Consider the following 14,588-nt stretch of genomic DNA (forward strand, 5'->3'; position numbering starts at 1 on the left):
GACAGTACAGACACATTGACTTACCAGATTTTGCTTCTTTTGTAGTTCTTCTAAATATCCCAGAACATCTTCATCTGCTACATCAAAAGCTGTCTGGCCCTGAGGGAGGAAATAAAACCCATGTTATCTATAATATGGATTGCACGGCACTTAACGACGGGACTCGTGACAGTTCCAGTTACTCACCATTTTATTAATGAGGTCCATGTCACATAGATTCTCCACCAGTATCCTACACGCTTCCTCTTTGCCCCAGTGTGCTGCTGCATGTAACGGAGTCCAGCCATCATAGTCCTTAATATTTACATCATACCCTGCTTGGATTAAAAGCCTGCAGGAACCAGAAACAGTGTTCGTTAGAATTTGCGAATCTGTTTATTTCGGCTTTGATTCTGTAACCTAATCTTTCAAGGTGCTGACAGCGTCCAGGCTTTTAGAAGTGCGTCAGCATTGTAACCCCGGGTCAGATTTATGAGATACAGAGTCCATCCCCTAAACACATGGAAACATAATCTGAAAATCTTAGTCATCCCTGAGCGAGCGCACGATGAGGTTGGCAAATTTGAAAGCTCTAATATTGCAGCCCGTAAATCTGTCATGACGGGGAAAACATTTAGATCTCCCTCTTGTATATGGTGGCTGTGCTAAACATCAGAGATCTCAGAGCTATCTATGGCAGTACAGTGTGCTGGCTGGCTTCCCGGACCAGATGGACAGGTGGCTGCAGTTTCCTCGAGCGGTGTAGCTGTATTAACAGCCCACAGAGACAATGTCAGCACAACACACTGACAAGACGCAGAGACCAGAAACACACGATGCGAGGCCTCAACGCTGTCTGGACTATAAATAGTATTTATTTAACGTCAGAAAACGGACAGGATTTATGTAACAACACGCAACAAATGAGTTCATCAGAGAAAACACTTAACACTCAGTCTTCAACATGTGAAATCAATGCCGCTGCTTACTTTAAAACCTCGGCGTATCCTTTCGCAGCAGCTACGTGGAGCGCCGTCCCTCCAGACTTGGTGTGCCGTGTGTCTTGGATCTGGCCGCTGTTGAGCCACTGCCGGGCGTCCCTTAGCATGATCCGCTCCTCCTCTTTCCGGGCTGCCTCGATGTCCACCCCTGGTGTGCGACACAGGAGATTGATACCGTCAAATTGGCACTGACAGATTAGCTGCTACTTAGGAGCAAGCTGCCAGCTGTAACACTGAACCCAGAGAATAGAGGAGTGAGGCACATTGAGGTATTTATAACAAGTTGTGCTTGTTTACATCAAGAGAGGTGAATGTTTGGGATACTTTACGTTAGTTTGCAGGTATGGATTACACAGGAAATCTTTCAATACACAGCCACATGATAAATCTCTGCATATTTAAACACTGTAATGATAATGCAGCAATGCTATCCATCGTTAAGGTTCTACAGAAGAAAAAGAAATCGACATGACATTATTCTGGCAGCCTGTAAACACTAGAGGGTGTTTTAAAGCACTTGCTCTGCCTTCGCAATTACTTCTGTGCCAATATTCTGTCAATTTGTCAATGAAATAGTTGCTGCAAACACACAAGCCTCAGCCGGTTAAGTGGGTCAATATGTCTAAGGTATAAGCTTCATGCAGTGAAAACAGGCCTGCATTGTCCTGTTGACACCTGGTTGGAGCACAAGACGGTCTGAAATGCACGGCTGCACGAGTCGTTGCCTCGTTGACTGAGTGTTAACTGTGTCGAACTACGTAAACAGTGATCCAAGAAGTGCTCTGGGGCAGGAGCCAAAACTGCAGCTGATCTTATAGGTTTTTGTTCTACTCCCAAGGATACATCATCGCTCATTTCCTGACACTCCAGAAAGCTCCAAGATTGCCTCGAGCTTTTAAACCAATGAAAGGGGACATCTGTGTCTGCAAGCTTGGCTTAGGCAAATGGGCAGGCGGAGGAGAGGTCTAACTTTACCCCAGAAATTCAGTCATTGCTCGCTGGAGAGGAGCACAAGGTGGTCTGTTAGGCAAGAAGAGGACACTTCAAATTCAAAAACAAAGTCATGAAGACATCTGTTGTGAGCTTTTTATTCGCGCAGTTTTTTGATATGCCTTAAATATCACACACAACACAGGCTCACATTGAGAAAGGTAACAGTAATACTCTGGTTCATTGCTCATCAGTGGACTGAAGTCTAAGAAAGTGAAACCAGATCTTATGACGATGAGTCCGGATCTGAGGTTATGTTCGACGAAAGTTCAAGTTTTCCTTAAAACATTTTAAACCACATGACTATGGGACACCTCACCAGTGTCTCACTATGGCTGGCTGGTCAGTGGTTACTTAGATATGCCTGCTAAAATATTGTCACAATTTTTAAAACGTTACAAAAACCAGAAACTGTTCACACAACTTAGGCTAGATAATTACATATTCTATGACATGACAAGAAGCTTACAAATAGGAAATGTGATCAAAATCTAAATTAAAGACACAATTTACTTGCATCAGACACTTTTAAAAATCTGCATGACATTAGCAGACGTCATTTGTGATCTAGCCTAGTCTAGTCTAGTGTCGCACATTGTTGTGGTGTATTTCATCAACACCGACACGAGTTATATTGAGTATTTTCAACATGCTTAACTTTAAGCTATTTAAAGAGCATACGACACCAGGCAGGGTTGTGCAAGTGCGCGTTCATATAACTGACTTATGTTTTTGGTGAAAGGTGAACTAAATGTATTTATTTTCAACTTATGAACATAAGCATCGTTGACTCTTGCGATGGTTAATGATGCTCCCATACTGCTGTACTGCATGCCAGTAGTTGTCCTTATAGATATGGGTTTCCCCTACCCACTGTTTCACAGGAGAATAGACTTCAACACAGCGTGCCACTGACAATTCAGACAACACAGCTACCAGTACTGCGAAGGTTCATATGAATATTTAAAGGAGACTGTGCCCGTTGGTTGTTTAAAACCAGCCCCAATGTCAAGCTGAAGCATAAGACCAGTCTAAGGGCTCATTTATACTTAACGTTAGATACAGAGACAGAGACCAACAGAGTCTTCTGTCCACACTCTGCATTCATTTTATCCATATTTGTGCAGGATTTCTGAGAGCTTACAGATATGGACGAATGGTGGAGACAGTGTAGCATAGTTCAAGCGAGACACGACCATAGAAGATGATGTACATATTGAAATAATGGCGGAATGGCACAAATCAGTAATAAAGCAAAAAGAATTCTCTGTCCACATGACAGGACGTATTTGATGGCATCACAGACCACCATCATATAGAAGGACGCCTCCTTTTAAAGGTACAATATTACGACCTCCTCCACTGTCACCTCTTTTGTTGTTGTGTGAAACTTTCCACTCTGCCCTCTAGTAATCTCTTGACTGTACCTATGCCCATATAAAGGACGCAAGACAGCACAAGGGCAGTGGCGTTTACAATGTATGAAATGGACGTATCTATTTTCGTACGTAAAGGGAGTATAAATTAGCCTTAAGGAAATATCTGTGAGCGAATGATGATCACAAGGTTTAATTCTATTTATAAGAAAACTAAAGATATGAACGTCAACTAGTTAATTTGTTGGGACTGAAATAAGTTCAAAATTCAAATTGAGACCTTTGAATGTAATCTAGCTCATTTTGTTCTGTGTGCACTTAACTTTGAAGTGTGACCAGGTATGCATAGCCTAACTCGATTTAATTATTAAAATCAAAAAGGTGTGAGATCTACAGAAATGCTACAGTTCTAACCTCAGCTGTCATGTAAATCCATCCCAACTTGCCAAGTTAGAGTTAAACGCAGTACACACACTCTGTGGAGGAAAATTAACCTCAACTTCCTGAGTGCAGCTCAGTTAATGTAGGCAATGGGAGCTGGCCAGGTAGACCAGCGTCCTGTGATCTCTTGGGAAGTAGCCTACACTGTGTCTATAAAAAGCAGGGAGCCTAATGGCCTCTAAGTAGGACTACAGAACAGGAACGAGTGGAAGAGTTGGCAGCGGTTCAAAGTCAAGTTTTTACAAGAGAACAGCACATCTTCCACAGGAGAAGATAAAAAGAAAATCCAATAGACCAAAAAAGGACTTGCCTCCCCCTCCACCTCATCGACAGTATACTGTACCTACAGTATGTCTGGTGAGGCCAGAATGAAATATCTTCAGATATCTACCCTGAAGCAGGCACCAGGATCCTCTGAGATAAGAACTGTTACTGCTGGCTTTTTAGGAGAGAAGAAAGAAAACAATTACTTTAAACTGAGAGGAAACTACAGTTTCAGCCGTGTGTCCTCTCAGCACCAGGGACAGAGTGCGATATAGAGACACAGTGAGATTATCCACCTTCAGTCCATCACAAGGACAGACAGCAGCCCTCATGAAGCAGCTGATGGAGAAGGGGAAGGAGGGCGACGGAGGTTGTCCAGTCACTTGACCTAATCAGGGTCAAGGAGAGGATCTAGAGGCTGGCCCTGCTGAGGGGAAACCGTGGCCACTTGCTAACAAGTTTAACCCCATGACTGGTGTCTCTTTGAGAGGAGAAAATCACATTACAATCATACAGAAGCGTTACACAACAGCTAGTTGCATAATGCTGCCTGCTACCTCTCGCACAGAGGACTGAGCTGTGGATTGTCTGCAGCTGCCCTGAGGCCAGGATCATCGCACATTCATTCGTCAGCGCAGTTTTATCTCAAAAGCACATTTATGCAAGTCTGCATTAAAGAATAACTAAATACAGCTCAAACTTGAATACGTAACGTCCACATAATGAAAATGTATTCACTAGTTTGGCTCTGTGAGGTCTATGAGCGTGGCAAATGAAGATGCACATTTTGTTTTGCATCTGTCAGTGATGAATCTTAGGGGAGGCAGTGTGTGGATGCTCCGAACCAGGCGGCACATCTTCAGACGTCAGCAAATCAAAGCTGACAGCTGCCGCTGGCCGAGATGCTTGAGGTTCGGGTGGGTGCATGTCTCACCGCCGTTACATAACACGGGCAAGGAGCGCAACATGCAAACAACACTCTGGGTGTAAATATAACTGGATACCCTGCGCTTTTTAACACTTGGACCTGGACTTTAATAACTGTAAAGACACCGGCAGCCCCGTTTCTGCAATACGCTCAAAATAGTGTGAATAGAGACTGTGCATCTTCTGCCTTACAGCAACCTTTCAATAACCGTCGCTATTCAGTATTGCATTTTTCTATGCAATGCAAACACTTGCTTATAGCTTGCTGAAAGGGACAGTTCATCCCAAAATAAAATACTATTGTTTTGGTGTGAGTTGCTGAGTGTTGGAGATATCGGCCATAGAGATGTCTGCCTTCTCTCAACTATAATGAAACTAGATGGCTTCCATTTGAAAAACTCAACAGTAATGTCTCTTTCCAGGATTCAGGACTGAAAATAATCCACAGGTGTTGTTATGAGCAGTTTCGTGCAGTAACAGTTTTCTTTCTACGAACTGCGCCACTACACAAATGAAAGCGTGGATCTACTCATAGACAAGAGGCTTGTGCTTTTGACAGCATGTGATATAAACATTAATGGCATCCTCATGAACTGAACTGAAATCAGTGTCCGAAATGAACTTTTTGACTCACCAGACAAGGCAACTGGTAGATAAAACCAATCACCAGCATATTTTTTAGAGGCTAAAGTAACAAACTGCCTTTTTGTGTCACATACACATTTGTTTCGGTGCATTTCATTGAGATGAAAAAAGTATCATGTTGAATATAAACTTAAAGAAAAGGCCAGAGCAAAAGTTAAAGCTAAATTATTTTAATGTATTGATACACTCATCACCACAGACTCAGCATGTATATAGGTTTTCCAGGTAAGCAGTGACTTAGTGGATATGTCTAGGGCTTTTAATGTGACAGGTGAGAATGGAAGAAGTGAAGCTGACAGTGTTGGAAGCAATAAAGAGTTTGTCATCTTGGTTCAACCTACAAAACCTCCAGCATGGACACAACTCAACCCCATGCTACACATTAGCCTGATGGTAGCTAGCAGCACATTGTCAGCAAGTGAGCGCTAAACAATCGGTTTCTTTGCGCACATCTTGAGAGTGTGTGTGTGCATGAAACGCCGACCATGATAGCAAAGGAGCAGGGCACCGTAAATGACACCAAAATGCGGTACAAATTCTCAACATAGTTTTTTTTTTTTTTTTATTAGGAAGGAAATTTGAACTTAAGGCACTCTACGTCGAGCAGGAACAAATGTGTTTGAATGAAGTTAAAAAGCCTTTATTAAAACAACATGCTGCCTCCATTAAAACACTGACCGGTTTCGACTTGAAGGTTTTCATCAGGGTGCAAAAGAGTGCTAGGAGAACGAGGTAGGACTAGTAGTTTTTTATTAAATGATGATTTTTGTACAAATATTTACCCGCCAAATGGAAAATCTATGGCGCTTGGCGGGTGTTAATTTGGGCTGTAACATTAGCTAGCTCAGTGATGCTAGGTGAGTTAGCAGTAGATGCAGGCTTCAGTCTGTGTGGTGATATGGTTGGTGGGTGTAGTTTGATAGAAAGAAAATAGTTCCTACATGAAACTGCTCACAACAAGGTCTGTGGATTATCTTGAGTAACCAGGTCATGATTTCTGGAAAGAGACATTGATGTTGAGTTTTCAAATGTATTTTTTTGGCACTTTGAGCACCACAAGCTGAGTGCCATCTCGTTCCGTAGAGCGGGGCAGGCCAGCTCACCTTTATTAGCAAGCCGACAAGCACCCCTCTGACCCGGGGCCAGTTAACACGTCTGTATGTGGCCTCTCACCATAGGGAAGGGCCTTTCATCATCTCAAGAATGCCCAGGCCCCAAAATAGAAAGACTCGACTTTTCGGTTTTGAATCATCACATGAGTGCTCACAACACAGCTGGATCACTTTTCTATATTATGTAAGTTTTCAGCAGGCAGGCGAGTGAAAAACAGCAGGTGACTGACACTCAATGAGAACTCAGAGTCTATTTGACAACATACTCATACATGCATGAAGGGCACACAGACGCCCCTCACAGCTATGCTGCCATTTAAATGCTTAACATATCAGGGGCCAGATGCACAACGATGTGTATGCACAAAAAACATGCAAACACATTTTCCCACACATTAACTGGTATTTAAAAAGGAGGAATGTGAAGTGAGAATGTGTGCACGTGACGCAGGCTTCAGGCCAGGTGTACACATGGTTTTAGCTGATAGCTGCAGGTGATATGATAAGGGTAAGATTAATTATAAATTGGTGTTTGCCAATTTCACTGATTGTGTTGTTTAGTCTACAGTGTTCTGTCAATCTGTAAATCAAAGCCGCACTTATAAAGTTCATTTTTATGCATTTGGCCCCAAAACTATGTCTGGAAGCTTCTTCACAAAATTATTATCCTCTATTTTTATTATTGGCTGATCATCTTGGCTAACTCTGTAACTGGTGCATTTACAGCAGTGTTTATTAATGAGCACTTTCCCTGTTAAATCACCCACTGAATAAAGCTCAGTGCCCATGTTCAGAAATAGCGCTGCCAAATATTGGTAGCGACACAAAAATCCAGCACTGGCCTGTCTCCACTTCCTCTTTGTTTCTGCATTAATAATACATAACTTCCTGGCAGAGGCTGTGTTAGCTACAGTGCATTACCAGTGGTTAAATTCACTTGAGACACATTTTTATGTTGAGTGACAAGGACAGTCAAGTTCAAGATGTCTTTAATACTGCACCTTGTCTGTTGATCTCATTCTGCAGCAGCTCTTCCATCGCCTCCTCTTCGGCGATGTCCAGCGGTGTCTCACCCTCGCTGTTCACAACTCCTACACTGGCACCCTGGCTGATGAGATACCTGCAACCACAACACATTTTAGGTTTAAACCAAGATGGTTACAGTCTAGCTGATTTTTTGTGCTGAAAAGTTTCAGGTCAAACTCTAGCCTCTGACGGGGTGAAAAGGAAAGGAGGTCTGTCACTTTAAACTGGTTGACACGACTACACCACAGTCTGCAACTCCTGTGTTGCCCGTCATGTCTTCGCAACACGTCAACAATAACACTGATACTGAATGTATTAATCATTACAATAAAATCCATAATTATCTGGTGCAAAATCTTAAACATGTTGCTGTTTGGTCGCTGCTTAAAATCCTCAATAAGAAATGTGTAGATGTATATTCTTAAAATAAAATAAAATAAAATAAAATAAAATAAAATAAAATAAAAATAAAAATAAAACAAATTAAATTAGGAGGAAAAGGTGTCCATACAGACAAGATAATTTTTGTTATTTGGTGCTACATAAATAAAACTGACTTGTCTAATAACATACGAGTCTTTTACTGGTGTTCAGCACACCCTGAAGTTACAGCACATGTGATATGACAAAGGTAAATAGCCATGTTCCATGTTCAAATAAGTAATATGCTAAAGGAACCTAAGTCACGCGGTGTGTTTAAATTGCAGAGGGTCTGTGCAAACACAGCGAGCACAGTGAGCACAGTGAACACAGTGAACACGCCACACCTGAAAAATAAAGAAAAAGAGGCGTCTGAATGAGGAGTGGCACAAAACCAGGGCATGGATGTTTACTACTCTCCAGGTTTGACAGTAAACTACTGTCCCCGTTGTCTTGCAGTACATAACTGCAACTACATATGCAATCCCAGCATTCATTGCTGAGTGTCATCTAGTTGCATTATCTTGGAGAGAAGGCAGACATCTCTTAGGCTGATATCTCCAACACTCTGCAACTCACGCCAAAAGTATCCAGACTGATCAACAGCACTACAGCTAAGAGGAAAATTATGTGATTTTTATTTTAGGGCGAACTGTCCCTTTAAGGCATAAAACCACAACTCCATAAATAATAATATACAACCAAAATTTAACACTGTATCAAAGGCTATTTAGTGATTTAACCCTTTCTATCTTTGCCTCCCCCCAACAGAGATTCAAGACCTTTCTACCCACTTCACATCTTGGCTTCAGCTGCTTCCAATTAAAGCTGCGGCGAGACTCAGGCCCTTCTCATTAGGCCAACACGCCACTTGAAACAGTCTCAGCGCTTATGACTTCCCCCCCAAATGGCAAATGACTGCAGTTACGTTTCAGAGTTTTATACTTCCTTGATTGGACTTTCTATTCTGCCTATTTTGGGTCAGCTTTACTAGGTTTGATGGCTTTGTGGTCCAGAGTCCCACTGTGGGATTCCTAACCAACCCTACCATTAGATGGCTGTGGTGACACCAGGGGCGCAGAGATACAGTCCCGCTCTGGAGTTCCCGTTACTGTGAATGAGGATGCTGGGATTAAAAATGGGTCTACTGAGAGCTCACCGCCCACATCAGGTTGCTGAGTTTCTCTCTGTGACATGATGTCTCCATTAGTCACCCATATCAGGCCAGCCACTTGACCTTTCATTCATTATGCGACAACAAAAAACTTCTTGTTTTCTGTAATACTAGCCCACTGCTGGTGCTGTGTTCATGAGGCCTACTGGACACAGACTTGCTGGGTTTGAGACGCTAACAACACTAAAATATCTCACAACTGTGTGGACATTTTTACGGACACTGCGAATGTCATTTCTCTGCATTACTGCTCAAAAAGACTATTTAATTACGACACAAATGCTGGGCAGGAAATTTGCCCGGCAGCTAATTTATACATAATCCACATGTTTATCTTCCTTCCAGTCTGCACTTGTTACTTTTTGGGAAAACATCAACAGTGGGGATAAATCTGAAGCCAGGTTCCTGTAATGTAACACAGAAGTAAAGCAGGTCACAGCACACTCCCAATATGCTGAACAATGAGTACAACTGAGCTCCTTCAGCCCCCTTTAGCCTGTTTAAATATCCTCTGATAACATCTCTGTGTTGTGTTCAGTGCCCTGCGAGCAGTCTCCTTACCTGAAAAGGACTAGGGGCAGGAAAATACGACAAGTGCAACTCTAGAGCCCGATTCCAGTTATAGAGGCCCGATCTCTCCATATTTGATTACATCACTCTAACAATGTGTGTGTGTGAGCTATCAGATGCGCTGCCGCTCCTGTCAAAATGTGCCGAGGACTGTGTGCCAGTGAAAATGATGGCTTTTGACGTGTTGATTCTGGAATGCTCACTGAAATGCCCATGGGCATACGGTGTAACGGCGCCAATTGGCAGTCGTTGAGGATGTTAAGGGATTCAAAGAAAATTTCTCAAAACAATGTCACGACAGAACCAGTTAAGAGTTCTGCTGTGCAATATTAAAGGGCAAGTTCGGTATTTTTAAACCTTGTTTTTATACGTTTTTGTGTCTAAGTGCAAATGGGAGCAACCGTGTTTTTAAATCAGTCCCGTATTGAACGAGAGCACTGCAGACTGCAGGACGAAACAGGCTGTAATGTAATAACTAGTGGCATGTTAACACCATCCATTTACATCCGCTAAAAGTTGTTTTTGACAGTGACAGGCTCAGGTTATTATTCTAAGTGTCTGACAACATTATAGAAATGATCCCTACAAAGACAGACCTTTTTATTAATGAGTAAGATCCTTTTTGTTTAACCAGACACAGCCCTGAAATCACCATCAACAAAGCCACCAGACTCCATTTAAATACAGTAATTTCGTCATCATAAAACACTTCATTCAAAGTAATCGGAACAAATATAAACTCCCAAAACCTGTCTTGGTTTGTCTTAAAACTGAAAATATCCTACTCTATACATGCTAAAATTATTTACTGGAATTGGCAATGGTAATTTCGGGGCTGTTCCTGCTTAAACAAAAAGGTCTTTCTCGGTAGGGATCCTTTCCATAATATTGTCAGACACTTAAAATAATAATCTGAGCCTATCAGTGAAAACAACAAGCACTTACAGTGGATGTAAATGGACGATGTTAACGTGCCCCCAATGATTACATTACAGCCTGTCTCCCTCAATACTGGACTTTGTTCCCATTGCACTTACACACACAAACATGGGAAAGCAAGGTTGAAAAATACCGAACTTGCCCTTTAATGTTGCACAGTGGCACTCTTACAGGTTCTACTGTTTGTTTGTAACATTGTTTTGACAAATTTCCTCGGGATCCCTCAACATCCTCGACGACTGCCAACTGGCACCCGTGTACTGTGCAGATGCCCATGGGCACGTCAGCTAGCATTCCAGAATCAACACGTCAATAGCCATCATTTTCAGTAGCACGCTGGCAGCAGCACATCCGATAACTAAGACACACATTGTTAGAGTAATGTAATCAAATATGGAGAGGTCAGGCAAGTGCACCTGGAATCAAGCTCTAAAGTTGAGCTGCAGTATTTCCATGCCCTGAGTTTTAGTCCTAGAAGACTAGGATATTTAGACAGATATTTATTATAACTGTAACAACAACTTTTGAATCTGGTCCAGTATTAATCAAGTGTTGCAGCCAGCAGCTTCCAAACAGGCTACGATGTAACCACTTGGGGCACGTTTTCACGGTCTATTTACGTCCACTACAAGCACTTGTTTTTGCCGCTGACAGGCTCAGATTATTATATTAAGTGTCTGAAATCGTATGGAAAGGATCCCTACAGAGATAGACCTTTTTGTTAAAAGGTTAAGATCTCTTTTCTTCCATTTAAATACACAGTAATTTATACATCTAACTAGAAAAGCACTCAGAGAGTGCAGACCTCCGCCAAGTAGGTGATATTCCCTCCCCCTCTGCATCAGATTTTGCAGCCTGCATCACAATTAGGTTGTTTGCATCACTATCATTATTAGGTTATATATGCCTTCACCATGGAGACACTGAGGTGTATTTATTTCGTTTTCATTTTGTACCAACACAGAAAATAAGATGGGTTTTTTTTGTATTTTTCACTTTCTTTTTTTCCAACACAGAACATTAAATTCAACTTTAGAATTACAACAATATTTAGCAAGTAGAACAAGATGTACTTTCCAGCCACCAGATGGCGCTATATTCACCGTCTTTAGAAATTGGAATTGCTGCTGAGGCTGTCAGACCATAGACTTTTTTATTATTTTATCCACTTCGATTCAAGCGATCACCACCAAAATTTTATCATCTGTTCCTTGTCCCATTATCCACTTTCAAAATTTCATCAAAATCCGTTCATAACTTTTTGAGTTATTTTGCAGACAAACAGACCAACACTGGTGAAAACATAACCTCCTTGGTGGAGGTAATAATTAAGGGTTGAAGAGTTTATTTCAACCAAACTAGAGTTGGTGATTGTTGGAAAAGTGGAACTTGAACCAAAACAGTGAGTTCTATTACGTTTCTGTCCGCTTTGAATGAAGAACGTTCTTCAATGATAAAATTAATGTTTATTCAAATAGGGTCTGGAGGGTTTGGTGATAGCTATTTGAGTGCCTTTTCTGGTAAAACAAAAAGGTAACACAGCACTAGACCACACTCAAAGCACATCAATCTTGCTAGCACCAATATAAAGACAGGGGTCACTAATGGAGGGGGTCAGAGAGGTGACAGGACAGTGCAGACCTCAACTGGAGCCAGCCCTGATGTCACTTTGTGCTTGGCAATCCAAATTAAATTGTATCGTACCAGCTGGACTTTCACACAGGAACCTTACTGACACAACCGCTCAGATATTTTCACACAAACTGAACTGAAAGATTTAATGAGGAGAGCTGCAGTCACACAAAAAAAGCTAGACACAGAACAGGATGTGAGGATGAGTTTGCAGAAACCTGATGAAACAGATACTGCTTCTCAGAAACAGGCCTCTCAATACTCACTCTGCTATGTCTAGGTATCCGCAGGAGGCTGCAGCGTGGAGGGGGATCCAGCCCTCGTTGTCGGGCTGGTTGATGCTGGCTCCATGCTCCACCAGGAAAGTCACCATGTCAACATTGTCGTCTATGCATGCCTAGGGGAGAAAGAGAGAAGCGGAGTGAGGCCACTGTGAGGAGCAAGGAGCTTGACCTGGCCTGTGTGTCTGTGTTTGCATGCCCACATGCATACGAGCTTATGTCTGTGCTATAGTTACAGCTTGCATAGACGCAGCATTGCACTGTGTCTGATTGCTTGCCACATGCGTCCAGAATTGTTGGGGAATTTTTGGCAGGCGGAGCATTCTCAAAATGCCTCCACATAACAGGAGTGCTTGAAATACCACATAGCGTAGTACTGCTGATGGAGGTAGTGAGGTGTTCCGCCTATACGCTGCTACTTTGTGCAGAAAGGAAGAGACTTCATTTATACTTCTAAAGACTGCTTTTCCAGAAACATTCAGCTCTGCACATTAGCCAAATACTCTCTCACGTATGATTAATCAAATGAAAAGACCACAAACCGTACGTTCTTCTCTTACACTGAGCAGCTGATGAATCACTCAATTAAATCCACATCTGTGGTTGAGCAAAAGTAAAAAGGAGTTTGTGTCATTCAATGGAAGAAGACTGAGACACCTTTCCTACTTTCACCGAATACATTCAAAGGGAAGTAAAGACACTGCATTGAGAGCTAGCAGACCACCCACAAATATATCATGCATGTCTGATGATGATTGACACGTCCCACACTGTCACCAAAGAAGCACCCACAACAAAGTGGGCGCTTTTAAGCATTTGGCATTTTCTTTGCACCGTCATAATGTTGCTTAACCATACTCTGTGCAGCAAACCTAACCATAAATGACTGATAATGCAGTGAAAACAAAAGTGAAACCCACATAAATGAATAGGAACTGCAAGTGGGAGAGATCTAATTTAAGGTCCTCTGACGGATGAAGTGGGTGATTTTTTACCTACTTTATGACACAGAATTTGCACCAGGGTGGGTGTACTTTCAGTTTCTGTTCAGCATGGTTAAATGTTAATGAGAAATTAACATTTTTAAAGGTCTGGATTTTATTCTTATGAAACCTACAGTCTCAGTCTAGAAGTCAAACTATGTTACTAGACGTTCTAATCTATAACAAGCATTATTTAATATGGTTGGTGAGCAATAAAATAGCGAAAAATGCTTTATTTGTTTACAACCTTTGGATTTCTGCATGCGAAATCAAGCAAAATGTCTGTCTTTGGGGCATTCTGGTGGCATAGGTGAAAATCAACCATATAATCACAACATCCCCACTGTTCAGGACCAGCCAACGACCTCAGTTGCACGTCACTGCTCATCGCTCTCTCCAGTCTAAGAGCCCTGACACAACAGGCTGACAGTTGGTCATCAGTCAATATCAGGCTGCAGGTAAGAGTCTGCCGCCCTAGTTTATGCAGCGTATCCTAGACCGTTGGCGCTAGTCAGCCTTTGTCGGCTGTTCTCGGCCAATTTAGCATGTTGCTTCGGCGTCCAAGATGGCGGAGGATGTCGGTGAATGGATCAAGATAAAAGGAAGTGAGGAAAGCAAACAAACAACTCAAGTCAAGAGTGTGTGAGATCGCAGAAGATCTCAGCAGAAATCATTCCTAATTGTTTGTGCTGTTGATGTACTAACTCGCTAACTAGCATCTTAAATCCATCCTGCCGGTCTTCCAGTTTCCCTTTTTGCATGACGACAAAAAACTACCGCCGCCTGCTCCTGTAGAGGTTATTTCCTCTACCTTTCCTCTGCCGGCAC

The 14,588-nt window shown here is 42.2% G+C and overlaps 1 protein-coding gene across 9 annotated transcripts in view; it reads right to left on the reverse strand.

Annotated features, from left to right (window-relative positions):
• The window catches only part of ppp1r12a (protein phosphatase 1, regulatory subunit 12A), a 75,472-nt gene that overhangs the window by 36,403 nt on the left and 24,481 nt on the right, over nt 1-14,588 (reverse strand). For all 9 annotated transcript variants that reach the window (XM_049566819.1, XM_049566813.1, XM_049566814.1 and 6 more), the window contains exons 2-6: nt 12,763-12,893; nt 7,737-7,855; nt 969-1,128; nt 187-331; nt 25-99 (exon numbers count right to left, since the gene is read on the reverse strand). In XM_049566819.1, coding sequence (XP_049422776.1) covers nt 25-99; nt 187-331; nt 969-1,128; nt 7,737-7,855; nt 12,763-12,893 — 630 coding nt within the window. The remainder of the gene's footprint in view (nt 1-24; nt 100-186; nt 332-968; nt 1,129-7,736; nt 7,856-12,762; nt 12,894-14,588) is intronic.

The sequence above is a fragment of the Epinephelus fuscoguttatus genome, linkage group LG22, assembly GCF_011397635.1.
Source record: "Epinephelus fuscoguttatus linkage group LG22, E.fuscoguttatus.final_Chr_v1".
Classification (NCBI taxonomy): domain Eukaryota; kingdom Metazoa; phylum Chordata; class Actinopteri; order Perciformes; family Serranidae; genus Epinephelus; species Epinephelus fuscoguttatus.